The sequence below is a fragment of the Macaca thibetana genome, chromosome 11 (assembly GCF_024542745.1).
Source record: "Macaca thibetana thibetana isolate TM-01 chromosome 11, ASM2454274v1, whole genome shotgun sequence".
In the NCBI taxonomy this organism is placed as follows: domain Eukaryota; kingdom Metazoa; phylum Chordata; class Mammalia; order Primates; family Cercopithecidae; genus Macaca; species Macaca thibetana.
In genome coordinates, this window is record NC_065588.1 from 94,974,339 (window position 1) to 95,000,292 (window position 25,954).

Genomic DNA, 25,954 nt, shown 5'->3' on the forward strand with positions numbered 1-25,954 from the left:
CTGTCGCCCAGGCTAGAGTGCAGTGGCGTGATCTCGGCTCGCTGCAACCTCCATCTCCCAGGTTCAAGTGATTCTCCTGCCTCAGCCTCCTAAGTAGCTGGAATTACAGGCACATGGCACCACACCCTGCCAATTTTTATCTTTAGTAGAGATGGCATTTTGCCATGTTGGCCAGGCTGGTCTTGAACTCCTGATTTCAGGTGATCCACCTGCCTTGACCTCCCAAAGTGCTAGGATTACAGGCATGAGCCACCACACCTGGCTGAGAAGAGCAGCTTTAAAGTACATCATTATAATAATGCTGGGCATTTCCTTCAGTTAGGAAATGAGCATTTTGCTATGATTTTTATTTTAAAAAAGAGATGGTGAATTTTTGAAGGTATCCTTACATAATGGTTTATCAGCACATGTATCATTATTAATGTATCAAAGGAAAATAGAAAGTGACTTGTTGATTAACTAGATTTGATTAATTTGATTAATTAGATTTCTTCCAACTCAGTGACATTTGTAACACATGACAGGTTGCTTAATAAAGGGTAACATTTCTCTTACAAATGCTACTTTTGTTATTTCTTTTCTTTTGGTGATCTATGCTGTCATTTGCATGTTAGTAATTTGATTTTAAGTATTTTGTATTTTGGGGAACATAACCTTGTTAAAAGACAGTTTATTTTATTACTGAAAGAAAATAGTTACTTTTACTCTCATTTATTGAATTTCTGTTCATTTTTTCCCTGTATTTAGAAACAAAAAAAACATCACGAATCTTTCCCGCTTAGTTGTCCGCCCCCACACAGATGCTGTTTACCATGCCTGCTTTTCTGAGGATGGTCAGAGAATAGCTTCTTGTGGAGCTGATAAAACCTTACAGGTAAAACACATCTCTTGAGAAACAGGCAAAGAGGCACGTATACAGTTTTGTGCATATCGGAGTATGTTTAAATCCTAAAATTCAAGAAAATTGCAACTTAGAAATAACAGACAAATCCAACTCCTTGAACATTTTATTAAAGGTTTCTCTAGAGATTTAAAGGATACAGTTACATGTTTTCCTAATTCTAAACTTACAGATGGTAAGGAAGTGCCCTTTATCCTGCCAGTCAGTTCCCAGCCATCCATTTGTCAGCTCAGGGTAGTGAGGAAATAATTGTTAGAAGACATAGGGCTTCATAGCACAGGAAGTAGGGCTGTGATTAAAAAACAGTGATTAAGAAAATACTTATTTTATCAAAGTCTTAGGCATCGGTTTTTTTCTTGTAAATAGGAACTGGACTAGACTATTTCCTAAGCTGTTTTAAAGAATTTCCTTTAAGATTACCTTTGTTTTCAGAAAATGTGAATGAGTACTTTTCTTAATGTTTGTGTTCTGCCTTTTGATTTTGCAGAGAACATGATGAAATTAGTTAAAACTTGTATTTAGGATACTTTTAGTCTTTGCAAGATTATGACTCCATATCTTATGTCTATATGTGTACTTTATTAGTAATTTTATTAATTTTGGTTTTTGAGTTCCAGAGAGAATACATATTAAATGAAATGTTTTATTTGATTGTTAAGAAGTTGCCAAAGTAGTCTCAAGAACTGAAGCTATGCTCTGACACTTCTTTTTGATGGCAGCAGGGGGCAGCCTGAAGTGGCTGCTGCCATAATGTTGGCTGCAGCAGGGAGTCGCAGCTGGGGCTGCATGCTCCAGGAGCCCCACCCCTTCTGAATTGGGGCAGGAGCTCCTGGGTGCTGCTGTAGCCGCCCAAGCCAGGGCAGGAGCTCCTGGGTGCTGCTGTAGCCGCCCAAGCCACAGCTGTGGATCTGGAAACCTCCTTCACAGAGCAGGCCAGAGCCCTGCCCTCCTGGGTGTAGCTGCAGCCGCCCAAACCACAGCTGCAGGCTCGGGCCTCTGGCTCGACAGAGCAGGCAGGAGCCCTTCCCCCTGGTGCAGCTGTAGCTGCCCAAGCTGTGGCTGCAGACTGAGGTATCCCTGTACTCTTGGGGGCCCTGGAAGGACCCCCTGTCCTTGCAGGCTTGGAAGTACCTGCTCCCGCTGCCTGACTTCTCCCTGTTGTTGGCACCCACTCTGATCTCAGAGCAAAGCTGGGGCTGAGCCTGGGTGCTGTTGCAGCCCTGCCAGATGTGCACATGCTTGGGGCAGTGCTGACATGCCAGCCCCCTGCTGCCTCAGCCCCCTCCGGATTTTGGGCGCCGGTGAGCATAGGAGGGAAGCTGAGGGGGTGCTGAGGGCAGTTTGATGCTGGCCTGCGGGCTCCCCTTGGCACCTACAGCCTGGGTGCCATGAATGGCAGCAGGAGGCAGACAGGTTCCTGGGCGGAAGGGGGTGGGTCCCCAATGAGGCCTCACCTTCAGGCCGCAAAGGGCCTGAAGGCTGGGGGCTGGGCTGCTGGTGTGAACTGAATGGACTGGAGTGGGAACTTGTAGTACCTTTTCCAGGCTTGCCCATGTCTGCCCATGGACCAGCTGGCACGTACTTTCTCCCCTCCGAAGCCCATAAAAGCCCCGGGCTTAGCCAGAGCTGAGCAGACACTGGGACGACCAGCTGCAGAGAGGAGCAACCCACTCTAGCGCCCCCTCTTTGCTGAGAGCTGTGCAGATGACAGGAGGACCAGCTGCTGAGAGGAGCTACGCTCTCTGCTGATAGCTGAACAGTTGTCAGCAAGACTTGCCTACCCACTCCTGAACTGTGGAAAGGAGCTGCCCCCCGCTGGTTTATTGAGCTATTCTTTTGTTCAATAAAGCTCCTGTTTGTCTTGCTCACCCTCCACCTGTCAGCGTACCACATTCTTCCTGGTTGTAGGACAAGAACTTGGGACCCCCCAGATGGTGAGGCTAAAAGAGCTGTAATACAAACGTGGCTGAGACATGCCCCTTGCTTGCCACATTGCGAGTGGAGAGAAGGAAAGAAGAGCTGAGGCCCTTTGGGAAGCCCAGACTTGGGAACTCCCCAAGCTAGGGCTGTGACTCCCTCTTTGGGGTCCTGCGGTTCCTGGCATCTCCAAGCTTCTGGGTACCACCGTGTTCCCTGGTGCCAGCCGTGTAAGCTGCTTGTGGTGTGCCTGGTCCAGCCACAGCCTCACAGAGAGCCAGCGCCCATGCTGGCACCTGGAGCTGCCTGCCCCACTGCAGCAGTCAGCACGTCTGTGCGCAATGGCTGGACCCCACGCTTGCTCACACATGCCTTGCCTTTCCACACCTGATTCGCCCTTGGCAGGCTTGGGACCCAGGCTGGTAGCATGATCTGAACGCAGCCTGTCAGGCCAAGTGGGTGAAACAAGACCAGTGGGCCCAAGCAAAACTCAGGCAAAGGCGCCATCAGCCACAGAAGTTTCTGGCCAGAAAAACAACACCGCAAAGATCCTGTAACATTTTCATTGATATTTAGAAACATTTAATAGTGAATAGTTCTCTATTTACATTAACGCATACACATTCTGGCAGAAATTCTGATTTTGGGAGTAGCTTTGCCAAGGTTTCTTTCTGTTTTGCAAAATGACATGATTAAACTCACTTAAAGATTTTTATTGAATGATGACCTATGGTTAAGCAGTTTATTATAAAAATATTTTATTGTTACTTGTGCAGATGTTCAAAGCTGAAACAGGAGAGAAACTTTTAGAAATCAAGGCTCATGAGGATGAAGTGCTTTGTTGTGCATTCTCTACGGATGACAGATTTATAGCAACCTGCTCAGTGGATAAAAAAGTGAAGGTAGGAAAATCTTTTCCTCTTGAGTTGTAATCACAACAGAATTCATTTTATCTTTCTATAATCATGAGACCAGAGTTAGTAGAGTTAAAGCACTATCACCTGCTGATCTACTAACTTGATCCGTTGTAAGTTAACAGTATCTGAAAATTCTTTACCTTTTTTAAAGAGACAGGATTTTGCTCTGTTGCCCAGGCTGGAGGGTAGTAGTATGATCATAGCTCACCGTAAACTCCAATTCCTGGGCTCAGGTGATCCTCCTGCCACAGCCTTCCAAAGTGTTAGGATTATAATTATGAGCCACTGTGCCTGACCTGAAAATTATTTATTTTTAAACACCAGCAAAAATGCCTAGGTTGATCAGCTTCAGGATTAAACAGGCAGTGGGGAAAATCAATGACAAATTAATGAGTTTGTCTGCCATTAATAGACAAGTCCATGGGTTAAATATCAGTTGAAATCTTTGAGTGCATTGTGATTAGGAGTGTTGCTGCATAAACTTAGGGATTCCTGTTGTAAGATACAATTTTAAAATGCAGCCCCAATTTTTTCTGTGTACCTTTATGAACTGGCTTATAAATTCAGTGGAAAACCAGATGGATGAACAAACTAAGAATATGTTACTGGTCTAAAAAATAAATAGAGAAAAGTAAACAGAGTAATTTTTATTTATTTATTTTGAGGCAGAGTCTTGCTCTGACACCCAGACTGGAGTGCAGCGGTGCAATCTCAGCTCACTGCAATCACTGCCTCCAGGATTCAATTGATTCTTATGCCTCAGCCTCTTGAGTAGCTGAGATCACAGGTGTGCACCACCATGCCCGGCTAATTTTTGTAGTTTTGGTAGAGACAGAGTTTTGCCATGTTGGCCAGGCTGGTATTGAACTTCTGGCCTCAAGTGATCCGCCTGCCTTTGACTCCCAAAGTGCTGAGATTACAGGCATGAGCCACCGTGCCCCACCAGAGAGTAATTTTTATCTTCGTTAAGTATTCTCTTGTTCCCAAATTTGGCTTTTAGCTGGAGCATTTATACTAATATAGAATTCAAGAGAAACTGAAGGCTTGTGGGTGTTATCACTGATATATGGAAGAGAGACCTTACTTTAACACTTTCTCAAAGGAGTTGAATCTGGAGTACTGGATCTGGCTAGGTGGAGTGGGCAAGAAATTCGCCTTGGGTGTTTTCCTGAAGTTTTCACCTACTTGAAGAGGGCTATGGAATGTCCAGACTAAATTTGAGACCTTGGAAAAATCTACCTCTTGATAGATTGGACTCGTGGCTTTATAACCAACAGTTAATTCACTCTGTAGCCTCTACTCTGACTCTGAGTCAGACTTGGAGGTGGCCACTGAGGGCAGTTCCAAAGTCAGAGCTACATGGAGTAAAAGGAAATAATAATGAGTTTCTATTTTCTAAGCCAGAGGCAGAAATACCTATTAAAGAACTTGAAGATAAAGTCTCTGGACCTCTGGGGATTCTAATCAGTGCTTTGATAAGATACAAAGGAAATGCAAAAAGGACATTAGTACCTCTAAAAAGTCAAAATCCCAGTGAAAGTTCATTAGGTAATTTATTTCTTTTGTTTGTTGTTCTATGGCATAGACTGCTTAGTTGTCTTACATAGTAGCTAGAATGATGATTAGTTTTTACTGAAAATTGAATACTATAAGAGTCTTTATACTACACACCTTATTATATTACATTATCAATTTCCTGCTACAGCTTGCAAGGTAAGTGTTGATCCCATTTACAGAAGAGGACACAGATTCAGAGATGAAGTCTCTTGCGCAAGCAAGCTTACATTAACTGGGAGCAGTAACAGGGTTGAAAGCTGGATTTCTCTCAGACTATAAAACCTTTATTTTTTTTTGCTAAGCAGTCTGCCTTTACTTATTTATATGGTACCTTGAAGTCCATGGAACACTTGTCATGTTCATTATCTCATTTGATATATTAAATTGTGTAGGAGAGGTATAAATACCCCCATTTTACAGAAGAGGGACCTGAGATGCAGGTAAGTTAGGGATTTGTGACACACAAGTCATAAGTGGTAGAGCCAGCTCTTGGGCTCAACCCTTCTGATCACAGGTCTGTTATGCCAACCTCTTTAAAGCACTTCTCTGCCTGCTGTCATTCATATAAACATGTGAAATCTTGCCCTTAAGAAATGTCATGTGTTTGTGACACTCCAGTTATGCTATAGGTACATATATGTATATTTGCAAATAATTTTTTTAAACATTGAGGCAAAATATTGCCATATTTTAGAAAGGGGAGAGGTTTCATTAGCATCTTGTCCAACTAGGAAAATCTGCTATGACAGGATAAGATAGCATTTGCAAAGCAATGGACATTGCTTTGCCCCTCTGTTCTCCCTTTGAAAATAATGGGTATTTGTAAATTTTTTCTCTTTTCTCTTTAGATTTGGAATTCTGTGACCGGGGAACTAGTACACACTTATGATGAGCACTCAGAGCAAGTCAATTGCTGCCATTTCACCAACAGTAGTCATCATCTTCTCTTAGCCACTGGGTCAAGTGACTGCTTCCTCAAAGTAAGTGTGGATATTGAGAATTATGTAGATAAATTTGATAGGTACATCAGAGTATCTCCTTTGATCTTCTTATGTATCTTACTATTAGGACTTTCTGGTCACAGTGGTAGAAACTACAATAATATATTAGCTGAAGCAAAAAAAAAATAGTTTAAAAATATTTTATTGGCTCATGTAACTGATAAGTCTAGAGGGAGCATAGCATGGCTTCAGGCATAGCTGACTCCAAATGCTTAAACTGTGTTCTCAGGCTCTACCTCCCTTTCCATCTCCAGACTCTTGCCTTCCCTTGTGTTGGTTCAGGCATGCTTTTTATGTGACAAAAAATGTGGCTACCTTATAGCTCACAATCACAGAGTAAGAGAAATGTGCTCTTTCCTAGAACCCATAGATCTAATTTTAGAGAGACTTTATTTGACTCAGTTTGGCTTACATGCTTGTCGCTAGGGTAACCCCAGTGGACAGTAGGATGAAACCCTTGGATTGTCCAAGGGTCACAAGTTTAGTTATATGGAAGTGGGACAAATGAGTGAGGTCAGCTCTACTTGAATCATAAGTGGAGCTTAATTCAAAAGAGAGGTTCTGTTATCGCAGAGAGGAGGGAAAAGGTGCTGGTAGGAAAGATAACACAAATGAAAACCAAAAATAGAAATTCATTCTACATATGCTTGATAATGTTTGATTGTACCTTTTTTTCCTCTTAAGTGGATAAAGATAGCTAGATTACCTTTTCCGGGATCCCAGAAAGATCCGCTAACTTTTTTTGAATTGTTTTCAAACCTTTCTTCCTTGATGTCATACCGTCTTTGCAATTGAACGTGATATTTTTGAGAGAGGTAGTAAAAGACATTTCAGTTTGGAAAACTTCATAGACTCTATGTTTTGACATTTAAATAAACTATTAGAAAAATTATCTTTAGAAAGTCCTGAAACAGTTACTGAAAATTGCCCTCTCCATCCTCCTGTTCAGGAAGCTAAATTTTTATTTATTTATTTATTTTTCAGAAGAAAAAATTACACAGAAGCTCAGTGTGTATAAAGCTTGTTGCTCTGGCTGAATGGGACCTGCATTTCTCCTTGACTCTCTCTTCCTCCCTTTTTCCCTCTCCTCTGTCTCTCTCCCTTTATCCCTTTCCCTCCCTGTCACCCTCTTTACCTTTCTTTTCTCTCCTCCTCCCTCTCTTCTTCTTTCTTCTCCTCCTCCTTCCTCCTCCCTCCCCTTCCTTTCTCATTCTCTCTCGTTCCCTTTCATCTCTAACCCTCCCCACCACATAGTGCTCTTTAGGCATTTTTTTTTTTGAGATGGAGTCTCGCTCTGTTGCCCAGGCTGGAGTGCAGTGGCGCGATCTCGGCTCACTGCAAGCTCTGCCTCCTGGGTTCACGCCATTCTCCTGCCTCAGCCTCCTGAGTAGCCGGGACTACAGGCGCCCGCCACCACACCCAGCTAATTTTTTGTATTTTTAGTAGAGACGGGGTTTCACCGTGGTCTTGATCTCCTGAACTTGTGATCCGCCCGCCTCGGCCTCCCAAAGTGCTGGGATTACAGGCGTGAGCCACCGCGCCCAGCCTCTTTAGGCATATTTATGTTTATAGAATCCCAAGGACCCTGCAGAGCACAATTTGAAAACATTGGATTGGACCAAAATTACAGAGTAATGTAGTAACATAAAATTATATCACAGTTATAGTTCACTTTTACTCAAAAAAACTTGGCCCTATTTGAATAAATGTACTGCTAAAAAAACTAAGACTTATACTATTTATGACTAATTTTTGATGTTGCTTTTGGCATTTTGTAGGTTGAGGAAGTCCATATTTCCTTTTCAATATAGGAAAAAAACCTCTGCCATGTGGGAGGGGGTTATTGGTTAGTAAACCGTTTTAATTAAGGACAAGGTTTACTTTAAGATGTGCCATACTACCTGTATTACCATAAGGACTATTAGGATGCATTTCTTGTGATTCTTGAGCAGAGAAAAGCCAGTGAAAATATGTAATTCTGAAGCTGCCTTCATGTAACTTGCCTTATCTGAAGAACTGAATTTATCTAGGACTGGGATAAAGGTGCCAAGGATAGAAATGGACATGAGGAACAGGATGTATCTCACTTACTAATCATTTCCAAATAATTTTTGCCAAAATTAACATCTGGGAATAATTGATTTCTTCTTCTGGGTTTAATCTTACTAGCATAAATCACCAGATATGACTATAATTCCTTTTATTTGCATTTTTTATAATTTCCAAACCTACCCAAAGGGAGGAAACATAATATAAACCCCTGTGGTATCCATCATTTAGTTTCAACAGTGATTAATATTTTGTCAATCTTATTTTATAAATTACCCCCCCCCTTCTCTTTTGGACAGCATCTTGCTCTGTTGCTAGACTGGAGTGCAGTGGCACGATCTCGGCTTACTGCAATCTCTGCCTCCTGGGTTCAAGTGATTCCCCTGCCTCAGCCTCCTGAGTAGCTGGGACTACAGGGGCCGTGCCACCATGCCCAGCTAATTTTTTGTATTTTAATAGAGATGGGGTTTCATCATGTTGGCCAGGATGGTCTCGATCTCCTGATCTTGTGATCCACCTGCCTCAGCTTCCCAAAGTGCTGGGATTACAGGTGTGAGCCACCACACACAGCTTATAAACTCCTCCACTTTTTTGAATAGAGTCTCTCTCTATCACCTAGGCTGGAGTGCAGTGGAGCGATCTCGGCTAATTGCAACCTCTGCCTCCTGGGTTCAAGCAATTCTTATGCCTCAGCCTCCCGAGTAGCTGGGATTACAGGTGTGGGCCACCACTCCCAGCTAATTTTTTGTATTTTTAGTAGAGATGGGGTTTTGCTGTGTTGGTCAGGCTGGTCTTGAACTCCTGACCTCAGGTGATCCGCCCACCTCAGCCTCCCAAAGTGCTGGGATTACAGGGGTGAGCCACCATGTCCAGCCTGAATAGAGGATTTTACAGCAAATCCTAAATATGTCATTTCACCCAAAATACTTAAGCATGTATCTCAGAGATCTTTAATATAAATATTATGTTTATTATCATACCATACTATTATCACACCTAACATAATAAAATACAGTTTTGTAATATACCTGGTTCATGTTCACTTATTCCATATTCTCAAAACATGCATTTCTGTCTTGTTTATTGGAATCAGAATCCAAACAAACTTCATGTAGCATTTGCTTTGCCTCTTAAGTCTCTTTTATTCTGTTAAAGTTTCTTTTTTCCTCTGCCTCCTTTCTTGTAACATTGATTTATTAGAGCAGTTTAGTCATTTGTCCCATGGAATGTGCCACATTTTGGATTTGGTTAATTGCTTCCTGGAGGTGGTACTTGACTTACTCCACCATTTTTAGGGTTGGATAACCTAACATTAAAAAATATGGAGGTAATTTATATTATATATTACTTACTGTGGCTTTTTGTAACTGTGTAAAATAATAATGATTCTAAACCACTCCATTAAAATTAGTAGTAGTTGTTTAGTTAGTTATTTAGTACTCAGCCTAAAAACCTCGGTGAGCCCTTGAGTCCCTTAGTAGATTTACATGTTGATCTAAAGGCTGCCCCATTGCTTGTTAATCACAAGTTCATTTTTGTGTTTGATACTTTTGTGTTTGATGTGTTTGTGTTGCTGTGGGTTAAACATCATTCTGTAACCAAAAAGCTTAAATGAGAGAAAAGGAAGAACTTCACATGATTTCTGATGTTTCCCCATTCAATACTAGTTGTTTATTTATATTTTTTCTTTCACAAATAGCTCTGGGATTTGAATCAAAAAGAATGTCGAAATACCATGTTTGGTCATACAAATTCAGTCAATCACTGCAGATTTTCACCAGATGATAAGCTTTTGGCTAGTTGCTCAGCTGATGGAACCTTAAAGGTATGCTTTTGTACACTATTAAAATAGGTTATATTTTATGGAAAGTCTTAAGATTTGGTTATAGAAATAGGTTTCTGTTTTTTTCACATTTCTACAGAAAGAGCCTGCTTCTTTCAACTTCCAGGAGCATATTTAGTTTAACTGTAATTGCTTATCCTAACGATTGTTTATGAATGGTGTATAACCTAATGCTTAAAGTTCTATAATGTAGGCTGGGTGTGGTGGCTCACGCCTGTAATTCCAGCACTTTGGGAGGCTGAGGTGGGTGGATCACAAGGTCAGGAGTTCAAGATCAGCCTGGCCAAGATGGTGAAACTAGACTAAAAATACAAAAATTAGCTGGGTGTGGTAGCGAGCACCTGTAATCCCAGCTACTTGGGAGGCTGAGGCAGAAAATTCCCTGAACCCGGGAGATGGAGGTTGCAGTGAGCTGAGATCACACCACTCCACTCCAGCCTGGGTGACAGAGTGAGACACCATCTCAAAAAAAAAAAAAAAAGAAAAACTTCTGTAATGTCGAATTTTTATTCTTGTAATTTGAATTCTTAAATTTTAAGTGTACATTTTGTTTCAAGCATATGTTCATAAAATATTTTGAGATCTGCTTTAGTTTATTTTGTGCTTCTATAATTTATGTTGTGCTTCTATAAATTGTGAGTAATTTATAAAGATTGGAGATTTATTTTTTACAGTTCTGGGGGGGAGGGCACCAGCAGAAAGGGAGAGAGTGAGGAGGGGGCTGAACTTACCCATTTATCAGGAAGCTAGATAATAGCATTAATCCATTCATGAGGGTAGCACCCTTGTGACCTAACCACTTTTGAAGGTCCCATCTCTCAATATTTACATCGGGGATTAAGTTTTTAACACATGAACTTTGGGGGACACATTTAAATCACAGTAAGATCTATGGGTCAGGTTTGTAAAGGATCTGTTTTTTGTTTGTTTGTTTTTGTTTTTGAGACAGAGTCTTACTCTGTTGCCAAGGCTGGAGTATAATGGCACGATCTTGGCTCACTGCAACCTCTCCCTCCTTTGAACTTATTCATGTCACAGAGATCTTTATCCATATGTCTTACTGCTAATTTTCTCCCTAAAATGATCCTATTGTCCTGCCACTCCCTTATCTTTAAGATGGTAAAGATAATTATCAATAAATACTAAGGGAACTCAGAGACCCGGTGCCGGCCGTGGGTCCTCTGTAAGCTGAGCGCCGGTCCCCTGGGCCCACTGTTTCTTTCTCTATACTTTGTCTCTGTGTCTCATTCTTTTCTCAAGTCTCTTGTTCCGCCTAAGGAGAAACGCCCACAGGTGTGGAGGGGCAGGCCACCTGTTCAAAGATCAGATAGTTGTAGGTGTGTGGCTTTATTTTTGGGTTCCCTGTCCTGTTCCATTGGTCTATGTGTCTGTTTTTCTACCAGTACCATGTTGTTTTGCTTGTTGTAGCCTTGTAATACGGTTTCAAGTATGGTAATGTGATGCCTCTGGCTTCGTTCTTTTTGCTTAGAATTGCTTTGGTTGTTTGGACCCTTTTTGATTCTAAATGAATTTTAGATATTTTTTTCTAAATCTGTGATAAATAACGTTGCTAGTTTGATAGGAATAGTGTTGAACCTATAGATTGTTTTGGATAGTATGGCCATGTTAATGATATTGATTGTTCCAGTCCACGAGCATGGAATATTTTTCCATTTGTTTGGGTCATGCATGATTTCTTTTAGCAATGTTTTGTAGTTCTCCCTGTAGAGATCTTTCACTTCCTTGGTTAGATGTATTCCTGGGTATTTTATTTTTTTGTGTGTGGCTACTGTAAATGGGATTGTGTTCTTGATTTGGCTCTCAGCTTGAATGTTATGGCTGTACAGAAATGCTACTGATTTCTTTTTTTTTCCTCTTAAATAGAAAGAAGGTCTTACTGTATTGGCCAGGCTGGTCTCAAACTCCTGGCCTCAAGTGATCCTTTGGCCTCAGCCTCCCAAATTGCTGGGCTTACAGGCATGAACCACTGTGAGTGGCTAACTGATTTTTGTACATTGATTTTGATTAGAACAGTGTTCAGGGTTTACATCATTGTAACTAATCACAATTGAGTCATGTAGTATGAATTTTTTTTCCTCTCTCATTAACTTTCTGTTTTCCCTGGGGTTAATAAGTTTTTTCATTTGTTTAGTCTTTAAATGTGCTTATCTTCAAACTCTCTCTTGTTAACTTGCTCCTTAAATGATTTAAACTTACCAGGCATTTTGTAAGTCTTTTTTTGGAAACAACATTTTTGGAAGGTTCTGTCTTGCTCCATTCTGATTGGTAATGGTAATACTATTCCCAGAGTCCAGCTGCCATCCCGAGATCTTCCTTACCATCATCCTAGGGATTCCTTTTGCTTTTCTCTTACGTTGGAACCCTTGTTTTTTAGGTTTTTTTGTCCTCTTTCTTGGCTTACTTTCTCAGCTTGGTGGAGAATCTCCTCTAGCTTCCTAAGAAAGAATCTGTGGGAAGTAAATTTTTAAGGTGTCTTTATTATAATGTCTAAAGATGTCTCTGTTTTTCACTTGCTGATATGCTTAAGTTCCTTATGAATTCTGGATATTAGACCTTTGTTGGATGCATAGTTTAACAAGGCCAACAAAAGCAATGGGAGACAGGACTCTCTATTCAATAAATGGTGCTGGGATAACTGGCTAGCCATAATCAGAGGAATGAAACTAGACCCTTACCTTTTACCACATATAAAAGTTAAAGATAGATTAAAAATTTAAATATATTACCTCAAGCTATTGAAATCCTAGAAGAAAACCTAGGAAATACCCTTCTTGACATCAGTCTTGGCAAATAATTTTTGGCCAAGTCCTCAAAAGCAATTGCTACAAAAACAAACTTTGACAAGTGGAACCTAATTAAATGAAAGCTTCTGCACAGCAAAAGAAACTGTCAACAGAGTAAACTGCCTACAGAATGGTAGCTTCTTTGAATTTGGAAACTTATCCTTCAGTTCTGGCGTTTCCTTGAATTGTTTGATTTCTTCCTATTTTCTCTTTCTGGAATACTTGTGTTTCTGGATCAAAAATTTTTTTCCTCTCCTTCCTTCTTTTTGTCCATTTGCCCTACTTTTTGAAAGATTTCTTTAGCTTTATTTTTCTGTCTTTCTATTGAGTTTTAAATTTCTGCTACCATATTTTTAAGTATTCATTCTTGTGATCAGTTCCTTTTAAATATTAGTCTGTTCTTGTTTCATGGATGCAGCATCTTTTATCTTTTTATGGGCATTAGTAATAGGGTTTTTTTTTTTTGAAGTTTTCATATTCCTGTGTAATAGATATTTTTCTATTTGTTGGTTTTGGTTTCTGTTTGGATTTTAGACATAGATATATCTTAGCTATCTGATCCTTTGCTATCTGCTGATATTTAAGAATACATCACCAACAAGTTGATTGGGAATTGTGAACTTTTAAATTGTAGTTTTCCTTGGCTTATCTGTTTTTATTATGAACTCTTTTTTTTTTAAAGACAGTCTTAGTGTGTCGCCCAGGCTGGAGTGCTGTGGTGCCATCTTGGCTTGCTGCAAAAGTCTTTATATCTTTTGTCTTGAACTGGTTGGGTGTCCAGAGTAAAAATTTTCTTTTCTCTTTTTTCTTTTTCTTGTCTTTTTTTCGCCCCCTCCCAAGACAGAGTCTTGCTCTGTTGCCCAGGCTGGAGTACAGTGGCGCGATCTTGGCTCACTGCAACCTCTGCCCTTTTGGGTTCAAGCAGTTCTCCTGCCTCAACCTCCCAAGTAGCTGGGATTACAGGCGCGTACCACCACACCCGGCTCATTTTTGTGTTTTTAGTAGAGATAGGGTTTCACCATGTTGGCCAGGCTGGTCTTGAACTCCTGACCTCGTGATCCACCATCCTTGGCCTCCCAAAGTGCTGGTATTACAGGTGTGAGCCATTGCGCCCAACTTCCCCCCTTTTTTTTTGAGACAGGATCTCACTCTGTCACATAGGCTGGAGCGCTGGAGTGCAGTGGTGTGACTGCAGCTCACTGCAGCCTCAACCTCCTAGGCTCAAGTGATCCTCCCACCTTAGCCTCCTGAGGAGCTGGGACTACAGGTGTGCACCACCATGCTTGGCTAGTAGAAATTTTAGTCTTCTATTTGTAGGATATGATGACTCCGGCCAGTTCTGAGATGATATCTGGGCAGAGATCTCAACATTTAGAAAATACACTTTCTCTTAATTTCCCTGTTTTCAAGTGACCCTTCTCTCAACTGTGTAGGGTATAGAATAGCCTTGTATTCTGCCAGAGTAGGGACACAGGCCCCTGGGTTGCAGAGTGGAGGGAGGAGATTTCAACGGACTTTTAAAGATTCCTCTTGACTTAGCTTCACCTTTATCAGAAGGTACTGGGTGTCAGCACTTCCTGAGTCTTTTTGGAGGACTTAGCTTCACCTTTATCAGAAGGTACTGGGTGCCAGCACTTCCTGAGTCTTTTTGGAGTTATATGGGGTTATTGGGCTGCTTGAATTTCCCCACTGCAGGCTCAGAATTTATTTCTAGGAGTCTGCCTATTACTTACCTTTCTGCTTTCTAGACTTAGTGATTTTGTTGCTGCTGTCTCTTTCTCCATTTTCCTTTGCTGTGTGGATTATGCCTAGAGAGAAAAATTCTCATTACTGTTGTTTACCTGAGTTTTGGGAGAGTTTGGAAATTGTCTTTGTCTGTTCTCTATTTTCTGTAACATAATACCCGAGACTGGGTAATTTATAAAGAAAAGGGGTTTACTTGGCTCATGATTCTGATGGCTGGAAATTCCAGGATTGGGCAGCTGCACCTGATGAGGGCCTTGGGCTGCTTCCACTCATGGTGGAAAGGGGAAGGGAAGTGGGCGTGTGCAAAGAGATCATATTAAAAAAGAGGATTGAAGATAGCGAAACCCAGAAAGCCAGACTGTTTTCAACAACCTGCACTTTTGAGAACTAATCCATTCCCAGAGAACTCACCCCAGTGGGAAGGCATTAGAAGGCATTCATCTGTTTATGAGGGATCAACCCCCATGACCCAGACACCTTCCATCAATCCCTACTTCCCAACACTGCCACAGTGGGGATCAAATTTTTGAGTCTGGGTCAGGATAAATAAACCATCTCCAAACCATAGCAGAGCTGTATCTGTTCTGTCTGCATCTTTAACACCTGAACCCTATTTCTTTCTTTTTTTTTTTTTTTTGAGATGGAGTCTGGCTCTGTCGCCCAGGCTGGAGTGCAGTGGCCGGATCTCAGCTCACTGCAAGCTCCGCCTCCCGGGTTCACGCCATTCTCCTGCCTCAGCCTCCCGAGTAGCTGGGACTACAGGCGCCCGCCACCTCGCCCGGCTAGTTTTTTGTATTTTTTTAGTAGAGACGGGGTTTCACTGTGTTCGTCAGGATGGTCTCGATCTCCTGACCTCGTGATCCACCCGTCTTGGCCTCCCAAAGTGCTGGGATTACAGGCTTGAGCCACCGCACCCGGCCCCCAGAACCCTATTTCTTTCAGCAACACTATTGTCTGTACTTGCCTATGCTTGAAACTTGGGAGTGATCTGTCTTTTTGTTTGTTTGTTTTTAGAGATGGGGTTTCACCATGTTGCCCAGGCTGGTCTTGAATTCCTGGGCTCAAGTGGTCTGCTTGCCTCAGCCTCCCAAGGTGCTAGGATTACAGGAATGAGCCACTGTACCCTGTCGGTAGTAATCAGTCTTTCACTTAAAATGTATTTATTGAATACTTAGTGTGTGCCAGATACTGTACTAGGCATTTGGATTTTAAACACTAAAAAAGAAAAAAGTATACTTCCTGGCTGCTCTGAACTGTTTAGAATCAAGTTGGGGAGAACATAAGTGAATAGATGAACCATGAAAATGATAAAAGTATGAAGACGGTGCTCTGAGAGCAGATAAGGACTCTGTTGAGGAAGGGTTCACATACCTGATGCTACAACCAGATTGAACTTGTTCTTCTTTTTCATTGTCTTTGTTTTCTCATTTTGTACTTTAGCTTATGCTGATCACTTGGAATAGGCTCTAGGCCCTGGAGTGTTCCCCTGTCTTTTTGATGTTGACATTCTCTGTCTTAAGTTGGTATAAGATAGGCTAATCTCAGGGAGTACAGTGAGGTGGCTACCTCCTGTACAAAGTGTTCCCTCAAGCCCTCAGCTTGCATACAGCCTTCCCACTGTGCTATACCTTTTCCTTTCAAATGACACGTGACATATTTTGTGTTTAAGTTATTTATGTGCTTGTCTTACTTCCCTTACTGGCCTGTCAATTCCTTGAGGGTAGTATCTGTATCTGATTCATTTATATAGTCTCTAAAAGTGACTAGCATAGCGTTTAATACATGTGTTAAAGATGATAAAACCTCGCTGTGTCACTTGAAGTCAAACTAAGATGTCTTTAAACTCGGACAGTTTTTAAAAAGTTGTCATTTGACAGGGACGGGATTTTTATTTCCATATTCATGTATGAGTATCAAAATGTGATTGTGGCGCACAGAGCACTCGCAGCAGGGGACAGACACTGCTGCACTCTTGGTGAGAACTGCCCATGTTTGTGGTGGCTTTCCCACAGTGCTGTTAAGTCAGTATCATTGGTTGGTTCACACTGATACAATGACAGGTAGTAAGCAGAGGTCCTGCAAAATGATGTTAGATAACAGCATTTCAAGGTCAAAGTCTCCTGAAAGCTTTTACCTTTTGAGAGGATGAAAACTGTAAAATTATGTCCTGCCCCAAATGGCTGTATAACTTTTTAAGCGTTTTATAGGGTAGCATGTTGATAAGCATGTGCTTTTCAGGCTCTGAGATGAACTATTTTAAAATGTGAGTTCTATTTAAAAATTGCCATTTAAAGCACGCAAAGGCATGGGGTTCACAGGGACCCTGGATACAGTGCAGCGACTTGCTCAGAATGAAATGCTGGTATTAGTTTATGTGATCCCTCAATATGTAGGAGTTCATCACTGCTTGATAGAAGCCAAAGTCAGGTCCAGAAACACATGCAGTTTAGACATGTATAATCAAGTTGGATTGTGCTACTTTTATTTTTCTTTTTAAAATTCAGGCAGTAGTTGCTTTTTTTTTCTTTTTCTTTTTAAAAAAAATTTTAAATGGAAAACAAAACAAAACAGATGAGGTCTCACTGTGTTGCCCAGGCTGGTCTTGAAATCCTGGGCTCAAGTGATCCTCCCACCTTGGCTTCCCAAAGTGCTGGGATTACAGGTGTGAACCACTGTACCCAGCCTGATTTTCGTATTAATAGGGAAACTGATTTCTCGTATATTCAGGATGATGTAACTGAAGGTTCAGGCATTTATGTTTATTATTATTATTATTATTTTCTCTTTAGTGTCAGGGAAGGCTGTTTTAGCACCTGCTGTCTCTTCTGCATTACCCAGATTACCCGCAGTTGTTGCAAGTAGAAAAGTTTTAGTTTTGGCCATGTTTCTTAGTATATATAATACTTCTTTTTACTCAAGAGATTTGAAAATGTACCTGGCCAGACAAATTAGGTTTTACCTGGGAGTTGTGCTTTGGAAGCTGACTTGAAGTCTGAGAAGCAACTTTCTCCCCGCACCCCCATCCTTCTCCATGGCCAACCTTTGGTTTGGGCATGGGCAGTCATTATCACTCTGTGAGGCCGAGATGCTGCTCATGGCCCAGAAGAGTGAAGGTGGATCTTCTTGAAGGCCTTTGTCTTTTGTTCTATTCAAGTGGTCCTACTACTGAGCAAAGTTTATGGTATTTTGTATCTCATTCCTCAGGATCCAGTTAGTTTTATAGCCCTATCTAGCCCTGCCAAGCACACAAAGAGTCTTGCTTGTCCCTGTTTTCAGAGACTTCCTTATGTCTCTGAATGCTCTGCTAGGTCATGACCTAACTTGGACTGGGTCCTGTGTAGTCTTCTTGCTGTTAGTGGTAGGTTTGGGAAGCACACTTCATTCCTGGCACAGCAGAGGGCAGCAGTGGCAAGTCGTGAGTCTCTTCATCTTACCACCTTTCTTCCACTTGTGTCCTTACTGTCAACATGTAATTTTTAGCCCCCACACCATGCAAGATTCTTTTTATTTAATTTTATGTTCTGCATTTTGGGCAGTGCTTCTAATTTTTTCTTTTTAAGAACATGATAATGAAACTGGAGATCTTAATTTAAAAACCTTACAAAAAGTCATGCATAGGTAAAAATAATTCATCAAGTGAAGTGAATAAGTTTATGCAGCATTTAATTCAGAAAGAATTCTAGAGGTGTGATTTTAGAGTAAAACAAACTTTTTCTTTTTTTATTACTTTAATTCGAAGCTTTGGGATGTGACATCAGCAAATGAGAGGAAAAGCTTTAATGTGAAACAGTTCTTCCTAAATTCAGAGGACCCTCAAGAGGATATGGAAGTGATAGTGAAGTGTTGTTCGTGGTTTGCTGATGGTGCAAGGATAATGGTGGCAGCAAAAAATAAAATCTTTGTAAGTACTTTAAAAAGCCAACTTCAGTCTGATTTAAAGAAAGTTAAAATTTCTATTCATTTTTGCATTTTACAATGTTTATTGATAAAAATAAAGTCAGTTGTGTGATTTTGGGCAGTCTTCCTAACCTGTCATGGTTCTTTGGAACTGTGCTCCATGAGATAAGGATGGCCTTGTGAGGAAAGGTCTCCATGGTTACACCATTTGGGAAATATGTTTTGTATTGCTTTCCCTTATTAAGCACACGGTGTGAATTAACATATTCAGGGCCCCAGGAAGTCCTATTATACAATTTATGCCATCGAATCCAGTGTTCCTCAAATGTATTTAAAATGTATTTAAAACATAGATTGCTTTCTGAATTACTCCTTTTTTTCCTTCAATTTCAATTACATTGGTTTAGGTGATTTTTCAAAGTGCTTTCTTACACCTACAATTTTATGATTTGATGACTCTGATAGAAATGCTCATCAATGACTGAACAAGGTTGTGAAATTTTTATAAAGTAACTGAGGAAAATATGAAAAAAGTAAATAAGAAAATGCTTTGCTTTTCTTCCCCATGTCTAACAGTAGCTTATATTTGTGGTATTCAGAGTGCTCTCACATATAATTTCTTTTGATGTAAGTATTCAAGAAGCAGCAGGTTACAGTAGCCCTATGATAATAATGAGGCAGCTGAGGTTTAGAGCAGCCAAATAATTCTTCAAAGTTACATTGTGATTAGGAGAGCCAGATCTTCTGATTTATGGCTCAGTTACATTCTGATCTAGTAGTGATTTCAAAAGACTTGAATGAGGGATATTACTGTTTTAAAGAGCATAATTGAAATATAGAATATGGTTATATAAAGGATCATGTATATGATTGTTATTGATCTAGTGCTGCAATCCTTGGTGTTGATTGCTCATAAGTTTGTACCCCTTTAGCAGGAAACTAAGAGGAAAAATATCTCCCTTTAAGTTAAAATCTATAAGAACAAAAAAGGAACCATTGCATTTGCAGAACTTGAAGAGTAAAACTTTTTTTATTGTGATAAAATGCATATAATGGAAAATTTGCCATTTTAACCATCTGAAAATGTACATTTCAGTGGCATTACATTCACAATGCTGTGTAACCATTACCGCTTCATATTTCCAAAACTTTTTCATCACCCTAAACAGAAACTTTGTAACCATGAAGTAATAACTCCTCTTTCCCCTCTCTTGCTAGACCTTTGTAACCTCTAATGTAATCTGTGAATTTGCCTAGGTATTTCATATAAGTGGAATCATATAATATCAGTCCTTTTGTGTCTGACTCATTTCATTGAGCATGTTTCAAGGTTCATTCATGTTGTAGCATGTATCAGAACAGTATTTCCTCTTATGGCTGAATAATACTCCAATGTATGTATATATCACATTTTGTTCATCCATTCATCTGTTGATGGACACTTGGTTTGTTTCCACCTTTTGGCTACTCTGAATAATGCTGCAACATTGGTGTACAAATATCTATTTGAGCCTTGTGTGTATACCTAGGAGTGGAATTACTGGGTCATATGGTAATTCTTTATTTAGTTTTCTGAGAAACCACTAGATTTTTCCACAGCAGCTGCACCAGTTTACATTCCACTAGCAATGTTCGAGGGTTTCAATTTCTCCACATCCTTGATAAAACTTGATATTGTTCATTTTTAAAATTATAGCCATCCTAGTAGGTGTGAAGTGGTTTCTCCTTGTGGTTTGATTTGTGTTTTCCCAATTACCAGTGATGTTGAACAAAAGATGACTTTTTAAAAGATTTTAAGAGACCTGTTCTAGTGAGAGGAAAATAATTTTATATTACATGAAATGCCTTGTTTTAAAAATCTGTACAGCAGTTCCCTGTTTTACCATGCTAAAAGAAAGCCACCCAAAGGTGTTCCTTAACTGTGTGTAGATCCCGATTTCTTACCCTTGGTCTCTCCTTCCTCCTCCTGTTATTTCTTTCCAATTCCTGTGTGAGTCTACTCCTGTTGTTAGGTCTTTTTTCTTTTACTATTCCATAATTGGGACAACTGCCTATTCCACATTTGCCAAGTTTCCTCGATCACTGTCAGTCACTAATTTTTAAAAAAATGACCTGTCCTGGGAAGCATTTTAAATCTAATTTCCTGCCCTGTGTTTTTGGCCTCCAGCGCTATGCTGCCTACCATATGTGCATGCTTGCAGGGACTGTGCATTCACTAAACATTTTAATAGCTCCCACTGGAAGCTTTTTTGTTTCTTTCTAAGGTCTATGTCTTAATCTTAAATCACTATACTGTATCAATACATGTAGTAAATACAAATCATCTTATTTGGCAAAAACTTTGGAAGAGTATATTCAGCATTTGTAAGTCTTAAAAATTGAAGAAACTGTGGCTGGGCGCAGTGACTCACACCTGTAATCCCAGCACTTTGGGAGGCCAAGGTGGGCAGATCACCTGAGGTCGGGAGTTCGAGACCAGCCTAACCAACATGGGGACACCCCGTCTCTCCTAAAAATAAAAAAATTAGCTGGGCGTGGTGGTGCATGCCTGTAATCCCAGCTACTTGGGAAGCTGAGGCAGGAGAATTGCTTGAACTCAGGAGGTGGAGGTTGTGGTGAGCCGAGATCGTGCCAAGCCGAGATCGCGCCCTTGGACTCCAGCCTGGGCAACAAGAGCGGAAGTCTGTCTCAAAAAAAAAAAAAAGAAAAAAAATGGAAGAAACTTGGATTACTCAAAAGTAGCTTTTTGGGGTTCAAAAACAGGAAAATGATTAATTATAATGAGTAATGTGGTAGTTCTAGAGAGAAATAGAAATGATTGAGCTAATTTTATTTTAGCAAACCTCTGCCCTATATCATTTTGATTATTTTCATTTATGAGTATTCATTTTCTCTTTTGAATAAACAAGCATTAGGGAGAACTAGTCTGTATGTTAATTGGGCCAGTCTCTTCTTTATTCACTAAACTTTTATTTCTCTTTAGGCTAGCTTGAGAGCTCATCTGTGATGAATTTTCCTTTATAGAAAATATGTTTTTAGGCATGGGCAAGGACTTCATATCTAAAACACCAAAAGCAATGGCAACAAAAGCCAAAATTGACAAATGGGATCTAATTAAACTAAATAGCTTCTGCACAGCAAAAGAAACTACCATCAGAGTGAACAGACAACCTACAGAATGGGAGAAAATTTTTGCAATCTATTCATCTGACAAAGGGCTAATATCCAGAACCTACAAGGAACTCAAACAAATTTACAAGATAAAAACAAACAACCCCATCAAAAAGTGGGCAAAGGATATGAACAGACATTTCTCAAAAGAAGACATTCATACAGCCAACAGACACATGAAAAAATGCTCATCATCACTGGCCATCAGAGAGATGCAAATCAAAACCACAATGAGATACCATATCACACCAGTTAGAATGGCAGTCATTAAAAAGTCAGGAAACAGCAGGTGCTGGAGAGGATGTGGAGAAATAGGAACACTTTTACACTGTTGGTGGGATTGTAAACTAGTTCAACCATTGTGGAAAACAGTATGGCGATTCCTCAAGGATCTAGAACTAGAAATACCATATGACCCAGCCATCCTATTGCTGGGTATATACCCAAAGGATTATAAGTCATGCTGCTATAAAGACACATACACACGTATGTTTATTGCAGCACTATTCACAATAGCAAAGACTTGGAATCAACCCAAATGTCCATCAGTGACAGACTGGATTAAGAAAATGTGGCACATATACACCATGGAATACTATGCAGCCATAAAAAGGGATGAGTTCATGTCCTTTGTAGGGACATGGATGCAGCTGGAAACCATCATTCTCAGCAAACTATTGCAAGAACAGAAAACCAAACACCGCATGTTCTCACTCATAGGTGGGAATTGAACAATGAGATCACTTGGACACAGGAAGGGGAACATCACACACGGGGGCCTATTATGGGGAGGGGGCGGGGGAAGGATGGCATTGGGAGTTATACCTGATGTAAATGACGAGTTGATGGGTGCTGATGAGTTGATGGGTGCAGCACACCAACATGGCACATGTATACATATGTAACAAACCTGCACGTTATGCACATGTACCCTAGAACTTAAGGTATAATAAAAAAAATATGTTTTAAGATGAGCAATATTTTAAAAGTATATGTATATTGATCCATATTTTGTTTATGACTGTCAATAATTATGCCAGTTATCAGTAATTGTCATATTTTTTCAGGACTTATATTTGAAATGGCAGGATATTAGAATAGCTTATCTCTTAAAATATTTTACCTTCATAAGTATCTCTATTTATGTTGACAGCTTTTTGACATTCATACCAGTGGCCTATTAGGAGAAATCCACACGGGCCATCACAGCACCATCCAGTACTGTGACTTCTCCCCGCAAAACCATTTGGCAGTGGTTGCTTTGTCCCAGTACTGTGTAGAGGTGAGTAGTTGAATTTATTCTGTGAAGCCTGGGTTTCCAGAGATAAAGGATGACAGAGAATGGACAGCTTAAACCATTAACTGCTGAGGAGCCTTGCTTGAGAAATTGTAGAGTATTTTCTTTATAGCCTAATGACCTCTAACTTTGGGATATTAAACCACATAGCCAGCTTTATTATTTTAACAGTGATTACAGACTTGATTTGACAGTATGACAGGGAATTCAGCAAGCATTTGCTGAATGCCTAACATGTGCCAGGAACTGGGAAAACAATGGAATGACTTCTGGTCATGAAACATGACATCTCTTATCCAGTATAGATATGTGACATTTCTTAAACAGTATAGGCACAGACTCTTTTCTTCTTAAAAGAGGTGGTGAGAGATGAGTCCAGTTCAGATTTCTTAGATCATTGGGTAGGATAAGATAGGATGTTCATTGCCAGGGACTAATGAATAAAATAACTCATATAAATTACTTTTTTATAATTTTGTACTTACCTGTTAAGTTTTCTGTTCAGAATGTATACCTAGCTGGCCCTGGAAGAATTCCACCCAGTGAATTGCTGTATTAGTTTTTTCATAAAGTAGTGAATTATTTTTTTCCTTCAAAGATGGATTAGTGCTTTTTTTGTTTGTTTTTTTTTAATAGAGATGGGGTTCTCACTGTGTTGCCCAGGCTGGTCTTGAACTCTTGGCCTCAAGCAATACTCCCGCCTTGGCCTCCCAAAATGCTGGGATTACAGGTGTCTCACCATGCCTGGCCAAAGATAGATTAGTTTTTCCAAGCTTTCTTACTCTTTATTCCTCAGGTTGGTTTTTACCACCAGGTAGTTTGAAACCCCTTGAGATCACAGTTCCAAGAAGATGGGTATGGGCCTTTTGGAAAATAGGGAAGTTCACTTGGTTCACAGGTTCCTCATCAAGGGAGCCATGACTACTGCAAGCACTTCTTCAATGTTCTCTGCTTATTTAGCAAATTTTAGTGAGTTTGCCAGCCTTGCCCATTACTGCGAAGGTGTTGGGGGAGAGTTGCTAAGCTGTAGCCCTTCAACATGGAGGCACAGGTGAGAGTGAGGGCATGAGCTCCATAGGCTTCTCCTAATTCTTGGTGCAGCAGTGCATGTGACACTGAAGAACTTCTCTGCTGAGACTCTTCCCATTGCACACAGAGGCAGGGAGTGTGAAAAAGCTCTAGTCCTGTCCGAAGCAGCGGGAAGAAGTGGGGTGCTGTGGGCAGTGTTTTCTTGGGCAGAGGCTTTGAATTGGAAGTATTTTGTGTTATTTTGTTTTTGAGACAGAGTCTCTCTCTGTCACCCAGGCAGGAGTGTAGTGTCGTAATCTTGACTCACTGCAACCTCCACCTCCCGGGTTCAAGCTATTCTCTTGCCTTAGCCTTCCAAGTAGCTGGGATTACAGGTGCCCACCAGCATGCCTGGCTAATTTTTTTTTTTGTATTGTTTTTGTATTTTTAGTGGAGATGGGGTTTCATGTTGGCCAGGGTGGTCTCAAACTCCTGACCTCAAGTGACCCACTTGCCTCAGCCTCCCAAAGTGCTGGGGTTTATTGGGTTTTAGATCTCCTAGGAGATCTTGAACCTTATGTGTAGATCCTCAAGGTAAATGTGGAGCGTTTGTTAGGATTTTTAGAAACAGTACTAAGTAGCAACCCCTCTTTCAGCCTTTCTTGTCACTTCTAAAGTCCTTGCCCTCTGCCATCCTTAGCAATCTCCAGGAAACAATGAAACAGTATTCTCCCTCTTGAAATATAGGGACTCAGTTCTGGAGGCTCTGAGTGACAAAGAAATGCTGGGAGAGAGATGGGGAGAAGAAAGTGGGAAGAGAGGGGAGGATTCTCAAGGGAGATTTTCAGTTTCTTAAGAGAGATCTTCAGTTGTGGAACCACTTTTATTTTTGGCCTTTAGCTCTTTATGTCCCAGCTTGGACTCTAGAGAAAAGGCAGAGAAAATTTCATACAATTAGTTCATAACCATAGAACTCACTGAACGAAAACCAGTCACTGGGCCTATGATGAGGTACTTGTTTTGTCCATGCTAGTTCTGAAATGATAAAGTGGTTTTGTAATTTAAAGTGTAATGAGAGGAACTCAGTCACATATGGTACTTCATTAGACTTGAATATATTAGAGTAATTTACAGCAGAACCCAGGACAAAATACCAGGCTGCTGGTAGACATGGTAATAAGCATGAATAACAAGAGAAATGTGGACATGTTACAATTACTGTGTTAATTTATTGTAGGTTTTACAGTCAGTTGAAATGAAGGTTAGATGACAGTATTAGTGGAAAAGAATCTGAATATGGAAGCTGCTTATGTTCATCCTATTATTTTTTGGATTGATTTTTTTAAGTGATAAAGTATTTGCATGATTCCAAAGTCAAAGTTTTATAATGAGTTATATTCAGAGAAGTCTTGCTTTCATCCCTATCCCTTCGCCTCTCTCTCCCTCCTTCCCTGCATATGTAACTATTTTCTATTATTGGTTTAACTGTCCAATATTTCTTGCATATATAAGCAGATATCTATAGGCATATATATATATATCCATATGTGTATCCTTCTATATGTTCTTGTACATATTTTTCCATCTCAAATAAAAGATAGTACTGTATAGTATATAGACTCTTCTGCACTTTGCTTTTTTTCTGTTAACAGTATATCCTAGAGATTTGTTGTCATCAAGGTGCTTTTCTCATTCTTTTTAACGGCTGCATGATATGCCATTATGTGATTAATGTAGTTTATTCAGTTGGTTCCCTATTGATGGGTATTTAGTTTCCTAGTATTTTGCTATAAGAAACAATGATGCACTAAATAATCTTCTTCATAAGACATTTTGTAGTTTTGAT

At 40.3% G+C, this 25,954-nt stretch overlaps 1 protein-coding gene across 2 annotated transcripts in view; it reads left to right on the forward strand.

Moving 5' to 3' along the window:
* The window catches only part of APAF1 (apoptotic peptidase activating factor 1), an 89,677-nt gene that overhangs the window by 32,074 nt on the left and 31,649 nt on the right, over positions 1–25,954 (forward strand). Inside the window, exons 13-18 of one of the 2 annotated variants that reach the window (XM_050749319.1) lie at positions 748–874; positions 3,595–3,720; positions 6,141–6,272; positions 10,042–10,167; positions 18,475–18,636; positions 22,957–23,085. In XM_050749319.1, coding sequence (XP_050605276.1) covers positions 748–874; positions 3,595–3,720; positions 6,141–6,272; positions 10,042–10,167; positions 18,475–18,636; positions 22,957–23,085 — 802 coding nt within the window. Of the gene's footprint in view, positions 1–747; positions 875–3,594; positions 3,721–6,140; positions 6,273–10,041; positions 10,168–18,474; positions 18,637–22,956; positions 23,086–25,954 lie in introns of those variants that run through there. The other variant, XM_050749320.1, reaches the window with a different exon arrangement.